The following is a 20,488-nucleotide window of genomic DNA, read 5'->3' as shown; positions in this document are numbered from 1 at the left end:
AAACAAACAAACAAACAAAAACCCCAAAACACACAAAACCCAAGAAGACTGAATGAAAGCATCAACATCGGAGAAATGATCATGTTAAAGGCATTTCCTTCCCCAGTGGATTGTCTGGACACCCACTCTGGACAGCAGGAGCCTGGACTTCACCAGGCGTCAGCTACAAAGAGCAAGGATGGCTACAGGCATCTAGGGAGTCTTGTCAAGTGCTGCAAGCAAAGCCACAAAGGATTTGTAAGGGTTTGATAAGGGGAAAGGGCAGGGCAGTCTCGGCGACTAAGCAGGAAAGGACCAGAAGTAGTTGAGAAAAGCATATCCTGTCCTTCCCCTGTTAAGATGCCTATGTGTGTTCTCCTTAAATCTCTAAGCCCAATCCAAATAAGCCACGCCTAGAGGCCATAGCAGAGTAGAGCAACAGTCACAGAGGTCAGAAATCCAGTGTGACCTTGGGCAGGCCACTTGACTCTCTGAAGCCTTCAGCCTTGGGTGGTGTATGGGATGGCTAGCTGCCCTTACATGGATCACACGTGCTCTGATAAGTGATCTGACTCAAAAGAGAATGTTAGAGCGCTGATCTCTTACATACATCAGTCGCTGACAAAACCAGGACAGGTCCTGGGACTCCAGCAGGGAGCAGAGCTGAGGGCAGTGTGAACAGCGCAACCCGCTTGTCTTTCCATCCGGCACCTAATGACAATGGTCACTGGCCGACCTGCCTCGGCCACCTCAGAGACTGGAACAGCTTGTTAGAGTTGCCAGATGATTTGAGAATATCAAAAGACACACCAGGAAGAGGTCTGTTGAAAGCTCTGACTCTACTCACGTTTCTAACCCTAAGACATCCCAAGAAACAGTCACATTGACTTTCTTCATGCTGATCGCTAATAAGGAACGCAGTATTGCTTCCAGCACAGAAAATCAGCCAGGGCACTGCCGACCCACCAACAGGAGTGTCAGCAACGGTTTTCCAGAACACTTAAACAATTGTTTCATTGAAGAAAGAAACACATTTAGTAATATATTTTAGCATAGTTCCTATAACCATACTGGAATTATCCAAGACTAACCTGACAATAAAAAAAAAGAAGAAAATAAAGACAAGCTTTTCAAACATGTTTTTATTTTTCTAGACCTACTCTTTACAACCTCAAGTCAAACATGTGTTACGGAGATTCTGTGGTTTGCAAGGTGCCTCCTCTACTGCACTGTAAAGTGTTTACTGCCTTAAGAGCCATTCACCCCTCCTGTCACATTCCGTCAGGTGAGGCCTGTCAACAAGGCACACACAAACCTTCCTCTAAGAAGACTCCTGGAGATCACACCAAACACTCCCAAAGAACAATTCTTTCTCTACTGTGGTGGCTGAGACAGCAGGGTCACAGCATTCCTTCTTGGAATTTTAAATCTTAAACATGCAACCATGACATTGGAAAAAAATTAGATACTGTATGTTGACAGGGACACATAATCCAAATATGTCATAAGCATGATACATATGTGTGTGTATGATTAAAAAATGTTTATATTATCTGCAAGTAACAATATAATACTGATTTTTAAAAATACTATATTTATTTTAATTTCTAAGGGTAATAGTGGGTTTTGTTTTTTGTTTTTGCTACTGTCTTTACCAAAAAGCCTAGAAGTCATATGAAAGAGACATCTTTTCATAGATATTTTAAAAAATATGTCATGTGTGAGTACAAGCGAATGCACGTTTTGGCCACCATGCTGGCATGGATACATGTACTGACAAGCAACTTGTTTACCTCTCTGACGGGAGCTAAGGAACATGGACAATGCCATTCATGAGTCCAGTGGTCATTCAGCAGCCTCCAGGGTGGCCTCTTCCATAAACCCCTGGAGCACTTACAAGCCAGTTTAGCCCAAGCCCCAGTCTTCTACTGTACACTATTTGGGACTGCATTTCTCTCTTCTGTCAGCTCTTAGTGGGGAGGGGCCTTGCCTTTCAGCCCTTCTGCCTTGCCTTTCAGTTCACAAACAGAGTTAAGAGCATATTCATTGATTAGTTAACAGCATCGTGGAGTAGATATTTTCCAGGCAATGAGGAGGTAATTAGGGTGCAGATAAAGACAGCCACACGGAGAGACGGTTGTATAGCAGGGTAGAAGCAAGCCGCGCAGGAGCCCTGAAAGAGCATGCTCAGAAACAAAGCAGCCGAGTTGCACAGCACAACCCTTCCCAGAAGGTACAACACAGTTCATAACGCTGCTATTGCTTTAAAACGCCCTTGCTGCTCTTTTGTTCTTACGTGTGAAGCCGCATGTGGTCCAATCCCTTGCTGCACATTTCTTTAATGCCATCTCATGTTTGTATAAAAGAGCCCTATCCACACAAGCCTAAAAAGAAGCGTAGTAGTCAAAACGCGAGACAAAACTAAACAACGTGCTCTTCCTAGGTTAACACACGCAGAATTCTGTTAATAAAAACAAAGGTCAATGTCTGTTTGACTTTTCATTCTCACTCTTGAATGACAATTTTTTTAAAATAATTTTTTGGCTTTAAAAATCTATTGCCACCAAATTCTTTATCTTTTCCTCCAACCTCCTTTAACCTCTCAATGAAAATTATGCAGCAATTCCATTTCTAAAACAGCAGTTATGATGCAAATTAAGCTACAAGGTATGGTGGTGACAGCCTTGGTGTCTTTATCATTTTAAATGTATGACACAGAAGAAGACAAAGCACATTTTCCGAGTTCTTCTAACAATGGTCTTGGTGGAATTAATTTATTTTCCCTTCAAATAGATATATTAAAATTCTGGGAGCTCCTACTCTCTAGATAAAACACCATGTTTATGCCTCATTCAGCGCTTCAAAAAGTGAGCTTGCCTGTCTCCCCTTCCGTCTCTTTTGTCTCTCAACACCAAAGCACTTCAGTATTTTTACTTTACCACCCCTATGAAGTCACTGGTACATTAAGCACTGGAGGGCTGGTGAAATAAGAAGCCGAGCAGAGAGCGCTGGCCAGCCAACCAAAACCTAGTGCCCGCTAGCTCCTCAAAACTTGTCAGAAATCAGACCAGACCCTTTGGAGCCTCCAGGCACCTTTACAGGTCATGAGGATTTAAAAACTACAGGGACAGAAAGCCACCGTTGCTGTAAAGGAACAACTTGCACACACATGAACATAACTGCACTTTTCAGAAGGTGAAATTACAACTGGCCTTGCTCTCTTAGTTTTTAAGAGTTCAAATACCCCGAGCATCTCAACAACAACAACAAAACAACGAAACTCCTGAGGGCACAGAAAGATCCTCCCTTCAAAGAAATGCACCTTGTGACACACCAATGAGGCGAGGTCCTTAAAACCTGTCCCTGAGTCACAAACACTGAATGGAGGTAGAGAAGCCAGTTGGCTTCCTGGGGCTTTAAAACATTTTCCTCTCTCACCCTGGGGCTACAGAGGCTGTAAGTGAAATTCTTCCACTCTTCACTATTAAAGAGTACTACAGTGACATAAAGTCAAACACACACATACACACACACACACACACACACACACACACACACACACACACACACACACTACTTCATTGCCCTCTTTATCCCTAAGGTGCCCATTCCTCCCCCCGCCCCCACCCCCCAAGGTGGACCTGATGTTACAAAAAGCAAAGTCATGGGGCAATGCGGGGGACAGGGTGGGGTGGGGTGTTTGCAAAGGACTTGAAGATCCAGAAAATCAAAGGGACGAAAGATCCCAGGACAGCCACGGTGTAAGAGGTTCAGCTGGGCTCGTGGGCTGTCGCCAAGCATCCGTTCACCCGGGTGTGGAGGGGGTCCAGAACGCTGGGGTCGTCACGAAGCCACCCAGGCTGCCCACCCTCTGCCCTCCATCATCTCCCCATCCCCTAGGCAGGACCGCCTCTGAGCAGAGGGCAGCCCCGGCCTCCCCGCGTGGGGGATGAGGAGAGGGACGAGGTGGGGGGTCAGGCCGGGCTCGTCCAGGTGGCCGCGCCGGAGGAGGCTGGAAGGGTGTGTGTATCGGGGACCGGAGGGGAGGCGGGCGACTCACGTTCTCCGTGTCCCGCTCGTTCACCGTGGGCAATGGCGTCCGCGCCGACATCTTGAGCGGGCGGCGGGGTCGGGCCGGGGGGTCCGGCGGGTCGCGGGCGGCGGAGGGCTTCGGCGAGGGCGGGCGGGCGCGCGCGCCAGCAGGCCGCGCCGGGGGAGCGCGCGGCTCCCGCAGGCCGATGGGGCGGGAAGGCGGGCGAGGACGCGGGGGGCCGGGCTGCGGAGACGCGGGGTCGTGCGCGGAGGGCCGCGGCGGCGGGCTGACTGGAGAGCGGGCGCCCGGGGAGCTAGCTGCCTCAGCGCGGCGCCCGGCGGCGGCGAGCGCGGCCCTGACAGCGCCTCCCGCGCGCCGCCTCAGGTGAGCGCCGCCGCTGCGGCTGCCGCAACCGCCGGGCCCCGCGGCCCCGAGCCCGCGCGCCGCTCCGCGCCGTCCCCGCCGCGCTCAGCCGGAGCCCTCCGCGGCCCGAGCCGGTGCGCGCGGAGCGGCGGGCGGGCGCGGCACGCAGCGCCCCGAGGCTCTTGGCGGCCGCCGCCGGGTGGGCGGGCGCCAGCCGAGGGGCCTCTCCATTCATTCCCTCATTAGGGATGCGGGGCCGCCTCCGCCCGCCGGGCCGGATTTCATTAGTGGCTCAACCCCACCCGCGGATCTGGCTGTCCCCTCAGAACCTCCGCTGTCCTGCGATTTGATTTTTGATTCTCGAATGGCTTTTAAACCAGCACTGGAGGCACAGGGGGTTCGTGCGAAAAAGTAGCAATCCCCTCCTTCCCCCGTTTTTATGTATTTTATTTGTTTCGCTGGACCAACCATTGGGTACCACCCGACTCTGCACTTTGCCCACCTTTAAATTCTTTCCTCTCGTTTAATTCCTAGTTTCCCTTGAGCTTTCTTTCAGCCCCCTTCTGCCCTGAGGTGTTGTTCAGTGTCAAGGTTGGACAAAAGGCACAAAAGCCTCACGTAAGGAGCTGGCCCAGAAAGCGTGTGGAGGAGGGCTCCCCGCACCCCACAGCATCCCTGGAGTGGGTGAGACTTGGGAATCACGATGTCTACATTGGCTGATCGTCACTTCCTGGGATACAAGGAAGCGTCACTTAGGCCCAGCTTATTCAGGGAGAGTAGAAGGTTGTCTCTGTGCCCTTCCATCCACCTGCTACTCTTTTAGGCCCTGTGCACACCCCTGTGTGTTATACTTTGTCCCAACGCAATGCTTCTGTCCTTACTCTGGTGTTTTGCACACTTGGCCTGTAGGATAAAAACTTTACCATCTCTCCATTCCTTTTCTTCCTAGAATTTTTATCACACCCTACGTGGATGGGCAGGGGATACAAGGAGGGACAGATAGGGCAAGATTGATGGATTTTTCTTGAGCAGCTTTCTTCAGCCTCCAATGGGAATCTTGGGATGATGGGAAATTCCTCCTCTTTCCTGAATGTGTCTACTTGAAGGAAGAATTCCTGCGCCAGATGGTTTTTGTCCTGACTCATTAAACGTTGTTTCTGAAAACTTAACACTTGACCCTTAAAACATGGGCCAGAAGGGCCTAAAAATAGCAAACACATATCTTGAGGGAATATATATATATATTCTCACTCTGTGTGTACTCACTTCTAACCAGCTGTGTATTTATTTCTCTAGCATCCTATGTTGTAAACATTTCTCAGTTCCACAAAGCAAATGAAAATCGCAAGTCCCCTTTGGTGGCCATCTCTACTGCTCAACTAGCACTCACACTTTGGAACTAATTGCAAGGCCGAAGCCTGAATTATAGTGTGCATTTTTAAGGTCCTTCAGAAATCAAGGTTCACGAAGATACACTCAAGTGTGGTTTTTTTTTCTCATCAGATGAAGGTCACCCACACAGCAGTCCCACTAATATAGAAGTCCCTCGCCTTAAAGCTGTATCTGCATTGAGGTAGGAATAGGCAAGCTTCGCTGAGAAGATGCCCCATTCCACTGGGCTATGCATCATTTCTTCCATCAGTACTCAGATCTATTCACCTTGTGGTGACCCCGACAGGCATATTTGTTTCCATTTTACAAACTTCCGCTGAACTGACTTATTCCTTAGCTACATCAGGCTAATGAGACACAGAAGAAGATAACTGAAATTATGGGAGTGTTCAATCTTGCACCAGTCACAAGACCTGTGAGCTCAGCTGTGTAAGGGATGAGGCTGATTAGAGACAGAACTCAAAGGAGAGCCCAGGATCCCGGCCCGGTAGCTTCTACACACACAATGCTTTCAGCTATACCTGCTACACTTGGCTCAAATGTTGAAATTGACTGACTGTTATTTAACAATACTAAAGGATATTTACCTTTTTTGTTTTTTTTTCAAGACAGGATCTCTCTGTGTAGCCTTCTCTGTCCTGGACTCACTTTGTACACCAGGCTGGCCTCAAACTCACAGAGATCCACCTGCCTCTGCCTCCTGGAGTGCTGGAATTAAAAGTGTGTGCCACCACACCTGCTTCAGGACACTTACTTTTATTTTTTTGGCATTGGGACTATATTCAAAGAGAATCTGTTTTTTCTATCTAATAAGAAATAACTGTATTTTTAAAGACCAACATTTAATTCATTGTAATACCTGCAGTCCTGAGCTTGGCTTATAGTGAACGTGCACTTTTCATAGGTTAGAAAAAACCCTCCATTAAAAAGAAAGAGAGAAATTGCATGTTCGTCTGCTCTAAAAGGGCGTAAGGGGATATTGGGACGGCATCAAAATGGTTTAACCTTAGTATTTCATAATGAAAATGCCTACAAGCAAAGTTTTCCTACATGGCTTTTTGCTGCGGACTACATGGAAATGGCAAAGGGAATTTTTAAGGCTTCTAGCAACTCTCTTTGAGACTATGAACAAAATGTGGCATGTGCAGTTTAGAAGCTTCTGAGGTTGAGTGGTTTAAAAGTTTCAGAAGAAAGCTGAAGTTCTGACAAAACAAGAGAAATAAATGAGGCTCTACAAGTGCCAAGCGCACATGGGTAGTGGCTAAAGAGTGCCCTTGCCCATCAGCCCCATGGAAGAAACTTTTCAACAACTCTACTGGCCAGTTCTAAGGGCACTGGCTATGCTTGGCTGCAGAGCACTTGAGAAGTCATTTGCATTTTTATTGATTTCCTTATGATTTAAATTCAGAAACCAGTTTGATTCAGGGTTTGGGTGTTCTTTATGTTATGTAGAAAGAACATCACTGTTGGAATCGACTTTTTCAACTCCAAACTTTCTGAAACCTACGCATGATCAAGCATTCTCATGAAGATGTATCACCTGAGGGCTGGAGAGGTGGCTCAGCACGGGTAAGAGCCCTTGCTAGGCAAACACAAAGACCTGAGTTTGCATCCCCAGCATCATGTAAAACTCAGGTATGGCCACTCAGACTGTAACCCCTACTGTGGGGATTTAAGCTAAGCTAAACTTAGCTGGCTTAGCTCCAGGTTCATTGAGAGACACTGCCTCAATGGTATAAGACACACACATCACACACATGCACCACACACGTGTTCTCTCTCTTACACATTACACACGCACACTAACGCCTGATTTAGGCTCGACTATAAGTACCAAGTATATATGTTTTAAAGAGTAGAAGAAAATGGATTAAAGATTAAAATGTAACTATTTTGATATGTTAAGCTAACTAAAATATATTATTAAAATTAATTTCAGCACGACTTTGCATTCCCAGGTATAGATACTGAGGGATGTTCCCTTACATAAGGCACTTACATTACACATCTGCTACATAGACCTCCTCCATGAGTTCAAAATTGAAAATTAAGAGGTTCAAATGCTGAAGACCTTGGTGAGAAACTAATGATTTCTTCTGTGGGAGAGGGGCACCTAGCACACATTTACACACACACACACACACACACACACACACACACACACACACACACGTAAGCATACACATACAGACAACACAAGCATGCACACACACATATAAATTAACATTAAAAACCTCTAAGGCTGCGACTGGGAAGATGGTTCAGACAGCAAAATGCTGGCCATGCAAAATTGAAGACCAGAGCGCTCCCATATTTCCAGTGTTGGAGAGGTAATGACAGGATCTCCAGAGCTGGCCAGCTAGTCTAATCAATTGCTGAGCTGCAGGTTCAGTCAGACTCTGTCTCAAAAAAAAAAGCTGAAGAAGCAATTATAGACGATATTCCAACACACATATATGTGCACACACATGCAAGTGTACCCATAGGCCTGTGCACATAGACACAGAATTAAACTAAAAACTCAGCAGGAGAGGGCTCAGTAGTCAAGAGCACTGGCTGCTCTTCTAAAGGACCTGGGTTTGATTTCACAGCACCCACGTGGCAGCTCACAACCATCTGTAGGGATCCAACACTCTTCTGAGCACGTTGGGCACTATACACACAGTATACATACATGCAGGCAAAACATCATACACATAAAATTAAAAATAGAACCCTGGTGGACTGCCTCTTGTGGTGTGTACACGGTCATAGAAAGACTGCAGAGTCCTTTGACTATTTAAACAGCCCTTGCCCTCACAGTCATCAGGGCCATCACTGCCAGCCTCCACATTCAAAAGCAGAAGCCACATCTAAGTGACTGAGTTCGCCTTCCGTTCCCCACAAACTCTCTCTGATCAGCAAAGTTGGACTGTTTGGAATTCCCCAGTGATACTTTACTGCTTGACTCCTCCTTGCCTTGTGTCACCTAGTCTCCCTTCCTGGAATGTCCTCTCCATCTTTCTACCTGGCAGCCTTCAGTTGACCTTTCAAATCCTTTTGGAAACCGTCCCTGACACCCTACTCCTGTCTGCACCCACAGCTGACCAGCCACCGCACCCATGTTAGCTTTGTAAATTGGACATTCTTTCACTGTTGTTTCCCTGTGCTGTGTCTCTCGCTGATGCCTACCCAGCTGTGTGTTAAGTTAACACTGCCTTTTAAATTCTTTTTCCCTCCCCCAAAGCCTAGTATGGTGCCTGGAAATTGGCGTATGCCCAGTTTCCTAAATGCTCCATGTTTGCACAGTTTCCTCCATTTGCAGTTCTCTTGAGTTTTGAAGAAGCATCATAAAGGAATTGAAAACATGTTATAAAACAGTAACTAAAGATTATATTCAGGAGATAGGAGTAGAAAAGACTTCACACGCTCTACAGAATATCTCCCCAATAAATGTGATTGACTGGGTAAAACACTGGCCCTGTCCTGTCTCCCATGGACAGGCAGCTTTAACATAATGCTGGAGGCTTTTCTGTTGCCTTCCTTTGCTCATTCTATCCATCCTGAGGAATTGTTGTCACTGACACTTTGGACAGAACACTCTGTCAAGCAAGCTCGTACATAAACCACACTATACCGATACCAAGCAGCTGGTCAGGAAATAGCCCTTCCCAGTTGTGCCAGTTAAACTGAAAATACACGACAAGGGTATGTTAAAAGCCAAGAAGATGGCAGACTAAGCCTAGAGAACGGTCTTCAAAGCCTGAAGGGCTCAGTGGGAAGTGCTTGTCTACATTTACACGGCCCTGGGTTTTATACTCAGCGCTGCGGATAAGATCGATTCAATAAGAGTGTGTGGCCTCTCCTTAAAACTCACTCAACAGCCTGAGCACCACATAGCAGTGAACGCTTGGGACAGAGGAAACAGGACACGGCCTGTGGATGTGGCATTTGGCAGCGTTGGGAAACGCAGGCGAACACTCAGCATGCGCAGCATGACCTTCAAATGAAAGGACAGCTGTTGCTTATAGATCATAACTGTACAGATGTGGAAGCACCCTCCGCGTGACAGCTTCCAAACTGTGACTTTGTAGTAGTATCACAGAGGAAGGGGAAAAAGTCTCTGGCATGTCTCGTGGCTGCCACTCTAACGTAAGAAACTGGTTAAAACTGGTTACCTTTCACTTGGCATCCGTGACTACAAATGGAATGTAATGGAACATCATTTTCTTTTTAATAGCCTTGAAATTTCAATACTTGATTTCACAGACAACATACTAAATGAACTATTCCCTTGTGCTTTATACTAATTTTGTTACTTAGCTTTGGGGGTTGCAGAGATGGCTAAGTGGATAAGAACACTTGCTTAGCTGGCATGAGCACCAGAGTTCAGTAACTACACAACACACACACACACACACACACACACACACACACACACATACACACACCCATGCCTGCAACCTCAGTGCTATGTGAGCTGAAGACAGGAGGATTGCTGGAGCTTCATGGTTGCTAGCCTGGCTTTTAGTTCATGGAAAGCCCCTGTCTCAGGAGAATAAGGAAGTGACAGAGGACACATACCTCGTTCTCTGGCATTTGCACACACACAGACGTCTGTACCCTCATACCCACGTGCACACACACTACACATATCCAAACATACCCACAAGCTTTGTAGCTTCTTTTCATTAACTTAATTCAAAATTATTATTATTATTATTATTATTATTATTATTATTATTATTATATGTATTTTTAATGTTTCATCCTTACACTTACATTTTGGTGTTTTCTTACTTTCCCATATATGAATATTGGCACCACTTGTTATTTTGTGTTTCATTCATTCACTTAAAAATCTTAGGCCCTGTTAAGGCTTGGTGCTATTCTAAGCACCCCTGAAAAAGCAATAGTGGACAGACAAAAATTCTCACCCCTATACAATGTTACATTTTGATTGGCTTTTTCTGCATCCAGGCAGTTCAAATTCTAAGGCTCCCATAATGTCATTACCTGGTATGCCATGCTCATACCCAGGTGATAGTTCTAAAAAATATATGTGACTTGTATCAGCTAGATCTTTACCCCAATCTTGACGCACTTGTGATTGCTTTGTCTCTTATTATTCTGGCCTTTCTCCAATAAGCTTTTTATATAAACAGCTTTAACTGGTTCCTCCAGTAGCCTGGGCACTTTAAAACCATAATAAAGGCGGCTTGCTGGACGGGTGGCTCGCACTTGATCTGCATTCTGTAATCTTACCCAGGCTTTATTACACCGACAGCAGTACACGCCCCACGTTTCGTTTCTTCCTTGTAAACTGTTTTATCATCAATCACAGGTGTTCTCCACATTTCTCTTCCTTCCAGATAAACTATTAAGATTCTACTAGTTTAGCAGGAACCGTATGCCAAATAAGAAACTATGCTTTTGACCGTTTCAGCAGCACCTTCCCCCACCCCCACCCCACCCTCCACCCCCACCCCACAGCTTAGAAAAAGGGACAGTTTTAGAGAGGTCTCTCCAGCGGAAGTTGTCCCCTGTTATTGCATATAGCATATTGTAGCCCTACGTCATGAAATGATACACTCTTTGTCTGCAAAGCTACTGTGGTGATAGCCATTCTGCAGGCGCAGTAAACACCTGGCCAGCGTTTAGCACAGTGTCCAGCACACGGGCGACCCTTGCTTTCTCGGCCAGAGAAAAGAATAGTAGAAGTCGCTTATCTGAAGTTGAACACATGTTTTCAGGGCCTATGTTTCCAGCCAGTGGCCTTAGGATGTGGCCACTTATATGTGAAGAACCCGTAAGCTTTACAGGCTAGCGCTCCACAGTCACTCCCGGGGTATCCATTGCTTAAGAGCTCACTGGCCAAGGTAGTCAGATGAACTTTTCCCACTATTTGCCAATGCCTTTCTTTTCTGTTCTAAAATGTGTGTCTGAAATGCTGAACGATAAAAGTCTCCTTTGTTTTTGGAAGGCACTAGAATAGCAGAACATGCATTCAGAAGATTGCCGTGGCTAGACTCCAAGGTCACATGTGTGTGGGGTGTCTCCTACATACTATTTTAACTACTCTTTTTCCACATAACCCATAAACATCTTAACACTAGGTAACAATTGCCTCCCATTGAGCACCTACTATGTTGACTGGTCCATGCTAGGAGGAGCTAGACACAATGTGTGATGCTAACAAGCTGTAATTAATCTTTTTATAAATATCTTCAGGCAACAAAAGTTGGGGTGGGTCTTTAAGGTGGTCCCTCTGAGCAGATATGTACTCAGTCCAGTGAAGATGCACCTTTAAGAACCTTCCTTTTTTAAGTATCTCGTGGCTTGTACCACAATCTGCTGTATATTCTAAGTGGCAGAAAAAGATCAACCTTTGATTTTTTGTTTGTTTGGTTTGGTTTGGTTTTTTTTGGGGGGGGGGTTGGTTTGTTTTTTGGAATAGCATGTCATTCAGACACATCTGCGATGGGTAGCATGGATGCTTAAATTAGATAATTCCGCATTTCTTCAAACAGAATCAGAAGGGTACAAACCATATTTTCTTATGTTCCTGAAGCTGGGTGGTTTCCTCAAAGACGAATTTAAAGCACTGCAAGAAGGCTGGGCATAGTGGCTTACACCATGCTGAGGCAGGAGAATTCCTATCAATTCCAGGTCAGCTCGGGCTATAGAGTGGAACATCGTCTCAATTAATTAAAATAAAATAGTGAAAGACACCCTCCTTTCAAATAGAACACCGTCAAAGGTGATTATTTGGAGAAATGAACTAACTGTTCTGTCACCACTTCTGCGTGCTGTCTTATGGTTCATCCAGCTTAGGGGTACTAAAATGAAAGGACAAATGTCAGTGTCAACTGCTGTGGGTGGACACATGGGAGCACCAAAGCACATTGCCAGTTCTTTCGTTGAGAGTTAATGTTTATGTAGGTTTTGTAAAAAACGTTTCAGAATGGTATGTTCTCTAATCCAGAAAAAAAAATCTTACAAAGAAATATTCTTCCAATTCAGAGATCCACCTGCCTCTGCCTCCTGAGTGTTGGAATTAAAGACATGTGCCACTATGCCCAGTTCAAAGGAATATTCTTAGTTCATTCCTCAGAGAAAAAAAGAAAGGTTCAAAGGCGGAATGATTTGCCTAGTACCACAGATAGCATGCCAAATTGACCTAGAAAGCTGAGGCCTCTTCCCCTTCACCTCATGTGTACAGGCAGGTGCCTGCATGACGATGGCTGACTCCCAAATTTGCATCCCACCCCTCTCTCTGGTCTTCCTTCTTCATATAAAAACACAAGTACAGCAGAAAGCACTAAGGCCTAAAAAAAAAAATCACGAATGACTGAACTTATCCTGCTGTAAATGAAATAAAACCAACTCTGGCCCTAGAGGCAGGATCTAAGCCAAACTACATTATGTAGCTTGCTTGATATTTTTATGTGGATAAAATCAGATTAGAATCAAAACCACTAGCAAACAAGAATTAAGAGGGAAATAGCAAAACATGTAGTTTACAGCTTAGAGAGTTTATGTCAAAAGGAGAGTAAGAGGGGCGGGTATTACATGGAGAAATGGAAATGGCTTTCCTGATCTATGTCTAGGATACAGCTTGTGGGTCCATCATGCCGCTAAAAGCATCAGGTCTTTTGGTGGAGAGAGGTCCAGTTGCTTAAGCAACTGTCATCCTAGAAATGATGCTAAAGTATACACAATTAGTGGACACTTAAGAATGGCCGGCTGTCACAGCAAAGGCACTGGGTCTGAACTCCCACCTGGATTTGCGTTGAAATTCAAGTGGGTGGTAGTTTCAGAAAATGGGAAAGCCAGTGCATGGGGAAAGAACGGCGGGTAGGCTGGGCTGACCCCCAGAAGATTTAGGAGCCAGTTCTCTACTTCCTGTCACCACTGGAAGCAGAAAGAAACTGCCAAAGGAGTAGCCCTCATCTCTTCACTGTGCGCTGAGCCTGGCTCCACAGGCTTGTGGCCTCGGGTCAGGTAGCACCTGTACGCAGATCCAGTTTAACAGGCTGCTTCAGCTGGCTTAAAACTCCACATATTTCTTGAAGGAGAGGTTTGCTTTGGTCCCCGAATTTCTGTGAATTTTTGTGCTGCTTGCAGAATTGTCCTGAAGTCAAGTAAAATACTACGCACAGGGCTGGTGGATGCCTCAGTGGGCGAGGGCACTTACCACCCAGCCCGAGGACCTGAGTGCAGTTTCTGTAACCCACATGGTGCAAGAATGGAACTGACTCCCATAAGTTGCCCTCTGACTCCCACATGCACTCTGTGGTATGCTGTTACCACCACCACCCATAAATAAATAAATAAATAAATAAATAAATAAATAAAGCCTTTTTAAAAATGAAAGAAAGAGCAGTCTTAGTGTGGTGGTACCTGCCTTTAATCAGGAGGCAGAGGCAGGTCTCTGGGTTTGAAGCTAGCCTGGCCTACATAGTGAGTTCCAGGCCATCCAGGGCTATTAAGTGTAATCTTGCCTCAAAAAAACAAAACAAAAATAAAAACAACAACAACAACAAAAAACCCAAAGTAGCCTCTATGGCTCCAGGTACAGTAGTTGGCACTTAGCACCACTCGTTACCATCGCTGTGCTCTATTACTATTAATTACTATTATTGCTGTGGTGATAATGCCATGCCCGAGAATAGAGCAACGTGCGGAGGCAGGATGACTGGGTCCATGTGGACTTCACTAATATCAGCGCCATTAGCAACAGGGAGGATGAGAGTGAAAGACAGGGTGTGTCCTAACTGCTGGTGTTGGCTTTAATGACCACCTATCTGTCTATCTCAGAAGGGTAATTGTGGGCCATTTCCCTCCAGTCACCACTATACCATGGCATCAGGGACCGCCAGTACCTAAAGCACTGTGCTAGAATCACACACAGAAATGAAGAGGTTCCTGAGCTGCAGAGATGCCCAACAGTTAAGAGCACGGGCTGCTCTTCTGGAAGATCCAGCTTGGATTCCCAGAGCTCACATGACAGCTCACGACGGATTCCCAGAGCTCACATGACAGCTCACGACTGCTTGTAACTTCAGTTCCAATACCCTCTTCTGGTCTCTTCTGGTTCTAGGCAGGAAAGTGGTACACATACATCTATGCAGACAAAACGCCTATACAAGTAAAATTTAAAAATTTATTAAAAGGTTGCTGTGGTGAACACCTGATAAGAGCCTCGAACTTCATGTTTATCATTCTGTTTAATCCCCTCAGCTGTCCAATAAGAGTTGCCCAGAGTCACACTTACATGTTCACCACACACTGATGTCACTAGGGGGAATTGTCTCTGCTTTCAGTGAGCTCGCAGCGTAGGGAGACTGGACTCTGATAAGTTGTGCTTCACAGCTTTACATACCCTGACTCCCATACATGCACACACATGCATTGACACACACACACACACACACACATACACACACACACACACACACAAGCTGTGCTTTACCACATAACCAAGATCTTACCCCACACACATATGTCTGAATGTACATATACCTTATAAATTACACGCACATTGCACATACATGCACACACAGTATACACGGCATATATGCTCATGGACATTATGCATATTTTATACTACACATGCACACAGACACCGCAGAGCTGGAAGCACAGAAAAACAAAGTAGCTACACAGAAATACATGATGGAAACGTACAGACTAAGACACAGGGAGACACCTGAGTCAGAATTACATAGGGCCCACTGGGAAAGACTTTCTGGGTCAGCTGAAACTTACACTAAAGTTTAAGACAAAAGGGATTTGTCTCTTAAGTGGAGTGAATCCGTGTTTTCCGGTAAGAATGTGAGGAGCAAGGGCGCGGAGGAGGACAAGAGCCCACAGTGAGCGGTGCAATTGTTATTAGCTGGAAGAGAGTTTCAAGCAGACCCGAAGGTCACTCACACAAAGACACTTCAAGACTCAACCGTGTGTGTGTGTGTGTGTGTGTGTGTGTGTGTGTGTGTGTGTGTGTGAACATCGTATCTGTTTATCTGTGAACATCGTATTTCCTGAGTAGAGAGTGTCACCACTGCCTGTAGAACCACTGGCTTCTACCAAGATAATGCTAAAATGATGCTTGAGATCATCCCTGGCGCTTTTCGCCTCCTTCATCATTTTCTTCTGACGGGACCATATAATCTTTGTCTTTAGGTGTCCCTGAATTTTAACAGTAACCTCTCGTGGGCATCTACAGCACCCTACAGTGTGCTTACAGAGCACCCTGGTGCCTACAGGCTTAAAAAAATTACAATGGTCATCAACTGTCAAGTGCAGAATATGATCATTAATTGTAGTTGAAATGAGTTATTGTGCATTTTCTGCCATTCCTTTCCAACAAAAGACCACAAGTATTTGTAGGGAAAGACTATTTTGCAGCTTGACATGTCGAAACTTGCTTTTGTAAGATCTGCTAATGCATTTCCAAGGAAATATGTTTGCTTTTCTGCCTGCTATTTTTATAGCCCATTTGTTTGTGAGACTAAGACTTTAAACAATAAAATATCACGGTCCCAGGCCCCCGGCATCTCCTCTGGGGAGGAAGCGGGGTCTAGAAGTGAAACCACACCAGATGATGGGAATGCTCTGTCTGACTCACGTCCCTCCCTCAGCCTTGGTTTCTTCACCCAGGATGTGGAGACAGCCACTGTTCCTAATCAGTAATGAAAGCCTGACTGCTCCCCACCCCCACATGCCAAATACGTCAAAGACAATTTTTTTTATAATATAAAATAACAGTGCATTCCCAGAAAGAATTAATGTAAACATACAAATCAAAATAAAATGTATTATATTCAGCAGACAAAAGGGAAGGGGTCTTTCTGGGTGGTAGTATGTTTGCCAAACATACTCAGGGCCCTAGGTTGTGGCTCCAGCACGGTAAGGAAAAAAGTGATGAGGCAGACAAAAAACAAACAAATAAAAGCCACACACTGTCAAATTCATAGGTTTCCAGACAGCGCAGGGGTCTCTGCGACCACCAAGGCCAGCAGGGTAGTGATCTATAGGAGATAAGAAGGTAGTTTGGTTTAACACAAACCAGTAGCCAGTGCTGGTTAAAGGAACATTTGACTGAGTAATTTATTGTAAGTATGGTTCGGAGAAAAGAAGTTTCTGGCCATAAATAATTCAACCCCATGTGCACAATAAAACTTAAGACATGACTACATTGAAACTCTTTGTAAAATACACGCAATGTCTTTCATAAAGATGGGGTTCTATAGACTGAGAAAAACAAACTCATGATAAAGATCTGGGTGGCGGGGGGTGCTCTGGTGTATCTCAGCCGCACACATAGTGAGAAGCCACCACAGCTGTCCCCGGCCTTCTGGGCGGAAAGCAGGTTACACATCTCTCCCTTTGAAGAGACAGCCCTGTGTGTTTAACATTCCTGGTTCGCTCAGTACTTATCTGTGAGCACAAGGACCTCTGTACCCCCCCACAGGAAAGAATATGTGGCCTGATCACACTTTGGATAGCACTTCCTGGGCCATTTTCTTCTTAGGCTTTCCGTCAAAATACCTTTGTATGGCTCTGCACAGGGGCATCTTTGGATTAGAAATCATTCTTTGTTCCTGGACATCTCGGAGCCTTTCTCAGCTTTGTTTCTTAAGGTCAAAAATCATTCTGAATCATTCCTTGATCGCTGAAAATAGGCACTACCTCCTTGTAAGGACAGCCCCCTCTCCCACACCACCATCATGGATGCCTCTAGAACTTTATACTGATCAGAAGTGATGGCCTGCAGTAGACATCATAGACATCAACCAGACACTAATGGGAAATACTTGTGCAATTATCCTTCTTTAAATTTCTCTCATTAAAGGATGGTATTCAACAAACCCCACCATATTAACTACTTTTCTATTGCTACAATAAAACACCATGGCCCAGGCAACTTATAGAAGAAAAGAGCTCACTTGGGCATGGGTACGGAGGGTGAGAGTCCCTGATGGGAGAGCTCACATCTTGAACCACAGACACAAGCAGAGAGAGCGAACTGGGACTGACACGTGGCTTTTAAACCTCCAGTTCTGCCCCCAGTGACATAATTCCTCCAGCAAGGCCCCACCTCCTAAACCTACCCAAGCACCAACAATTGGGGATCATACATTGAAGCTTCTGAGTTTATGGGGGTCATTTTATTCAAACCGCCACACACATGACACTCAATGTTTTATTATGAAGTAGGTTTTGTATTAGACAATTTTGCACAATTACAGGCTGATGGCAGCATTCTGAGCATGTGTGAGGTAGACTAAGCTAAGCTGTCATATTTGGGAAGCCAGGCATAGGTGACAATGGACTGTCGACTCGATCAGATTAGAATCACAGTGGAAACAAAATACTGTCCCTATCTGTGAAGGATTAAGTTTAGATTAGGTTAATTAGGTGGGACAACTTAGTCTAAATGTAGGAGGCACTATTCCAGAGGCTGGGGTTGAATGAAGAGACAAAATCGAGCTGAGCATCAACATTCATCGCCCCCACTTCTTTCTCTCTGTGTCTCTCTCTTTCTCTCTCTCTCTCTCTCTGCTTGCTGACTGTAGATGCAATGTGACCAGCTCTCTCATGGTCACAATGCCACGACACACTGCACCCTTAAGCTGTGACACGAAATAAGCACGTCCTTCCTTAAGCTGTCCTGTCAGGTATTTTGTCTCAGGGATGGTTAAGTAAAGCAGTTCAGGCATTTTCGATCTGAAGTAATTTTTGATGTGTGATGGGCTTATCAGGGTGCCATGCTGTAATAAGTCAGGAACGCTAGGCTTGCCTAAATAAGTCCCAAATGTCCGTCGCCCATGGGCTTTCCAGAGGAGATTCCAGAGGCCTTCTGTAGCTGTTTCTAAGTCAGACTTAAACACTTGCAGGCAAAATGCCATGTCTCTAGTTTCTGGTCCAGAAAACAGGGACAAGAGAGTCATGGGTGACAGAGCATGCCTATCCTCAGCATTACTCTTTCATCCCTGGGAAAGGATAACTGATAAAACAAATTAAAGAAGGAAAGATTTGCTCATGGTGGCAGAAGCCTTTAGTCATTGATCATGGTATGCGCATACAGGCCATGGAGTTGTTCACCAGAGTAGTTCAGGAGAAAGCGAGAGTGGCCCAAACTATGGCCAGCTGGGGGGAAATGTGTTCAACACCTAAGCCTGTGGGAGACATTTCCGATTCAACTCATAACATCCTCCTTCCAGCCCTTGCTTTCAGTGACCTCTGTTCCCTCCATCAGTGGCATCTGTCTCTGCAAGATTATCCTCAAGCAGCCACCCTTCCTTATTATATGGAAAGGTTTTTCTAGAATGACCTCATGCCTGTGACATTAGAGAAAGCAGAAAACAGCCAATGGATATCCTGCTTCATTGTCTCTAAGAAGAGGAAGTCCAAGGCTGGGAAGAAGCAACATCTTAAACTTCAGCAGTATGTACACTCCTGTGCCCCTCTGCCCTGACCCCACGAGGTAGTGAGGTGACCCACTCCTGACTCTTGCTCCTACACACAGCATAATGACTATTTAACCAGAGTCTAAAACACAGAAAAATTTAACAAGAGAGATCCCGAAAATCCTTGAAAAGGGAGAACAAACCATCTACATGTGATTTTTTTTTCTGTAAAGCAAAGCCCCAGTTGTAGCCACAGTTTTAGAAGAATCCATTTTTTTAAGAAAGTTTAAAACATCTCTGTTAAAATGGGGGAAGTAGCTCTCTGTATCTTCAACCTTAGTTCCCCGCCGTATGAGATTCAAGCCTTGTTAATAGTTATTTTTTCACATAGACAGTTTCCCAAGTCACATATCCATGCCCTAAATCATAGGCATTAAAAATGAATTAGAGTAGAAAAAAACAATCACTAATGTTTCATTATAGTAAATGTGGGCACTATTTCTGGTGGCAGGGTATGTACTGGGTCTCTCTGTAAGATAAATGTCTTACCTGGGCCGTGTCCAAAATGGACTGCCATCCATGAATGCTGAGCTTTAGCTTGCGGACATGAGTGTGTGCAGCAATGACCCAGCAGTGAGTTAAAATACAGTTCCCAGGCTTTGCCTACTCAAAATCTGCACATGTCCGCATGACACAGGAAATCTTTGAGCACATGGGACAGACACTCACCTGGCAGCACTGACTCCACTCAGTGTGTTAGCATCAGTTTAGCTTCCCCCACTCTGGCTCTCTGCATGCCTGGCTCCCCGAGTGCAGCTCCAGTTATCTGGTGACTGCAATAGCAAGTGTCCCCTGGCACTTGGGATTGCAATAAGGATGACAGTTTGTGATTCTTGTGTTCCTGGGGGTATTGCTCAGTGCTAGAGTATTTGCTTAGCATGCACGAGGCCCTGAGGTTCATTCCCAGCACAGGAAGAAAGGGGGAAGAAAGGGAGTGGGAAGAAAGGTTTGGGCGGGGGGTGGGGGCGAAGAGAGAAGAAAGGAAAAAAGTAGGAGCCTGGAATAGGGTTTGGTATTCAGAGCTTTAATGTTTCTACAAGATAATAAATTAACACTTAAAGTACTAGTTTATATTTGTGTGTGTGTGCGTGTACACACACACACACACACACACACACACACACACACACACACACATACACACACACACACGGAACACTTTGAAAATCTTTGTTAATGGCTTTCTATCTCTCCAACCCCGAAGTTAGTTTTCCTGACTTGGCCATCTAATTATCCTCAATACTCAGCTCCTTCACAGAACCGTCTT

The 20,488-nt window shown here is 45.3% G+C and overlaps 1 protein-coding gene across 3 annotated transcripts in view; it reads right to left on the bottom strand.

Annotated features, from left to right (window-relative positions):
* The window catches only part of MARK1 (microtubule affinity regulating kinase 1), a 121,439-nt gene that overhangs the window by 92,052 nt on the left and 8,899 nt on the right, over positions 1 to 20,488 (bottom strand). The window contains exon 1 of one of the 3 annotated variants that reach the window (XM_084783609.1): positions 4,040 to 4,415. The exons of 1 other annotated variant lie outside the window; for it this stretch is intronic. In XM_084783609.1, coding sequence (XP_084639735.1) covers positions 4,040 to 4,090 — 51 coding nt within the window. In that variant the 5' untranslated portion in view covers positions 4,091 to 4,415. Of the gene's footprint in view, positions 1 to 4,039; positions 4,416 to 20,488 lie in introns of those variants that run through there. One more of the 3 variants, XM_084783610.1, reaches the window with a different exon arrangement.

This window comes from Acomys minous (genome assembly GCF_964271855.1).
Source record: "Acomys minous genome assembly, chromosome: 1".
Taxonomy (NCBI): Eukaryota; Metazoa; Chordata; class Mammalia; order Rodentia; family Muridae; genus Acomys; species Acomys minous.
The sequence above is the reverse complement of the archived record's forward strand: the minus strand, read 5'-3'. Positions and strand labels throughout refer to the sequence as shown.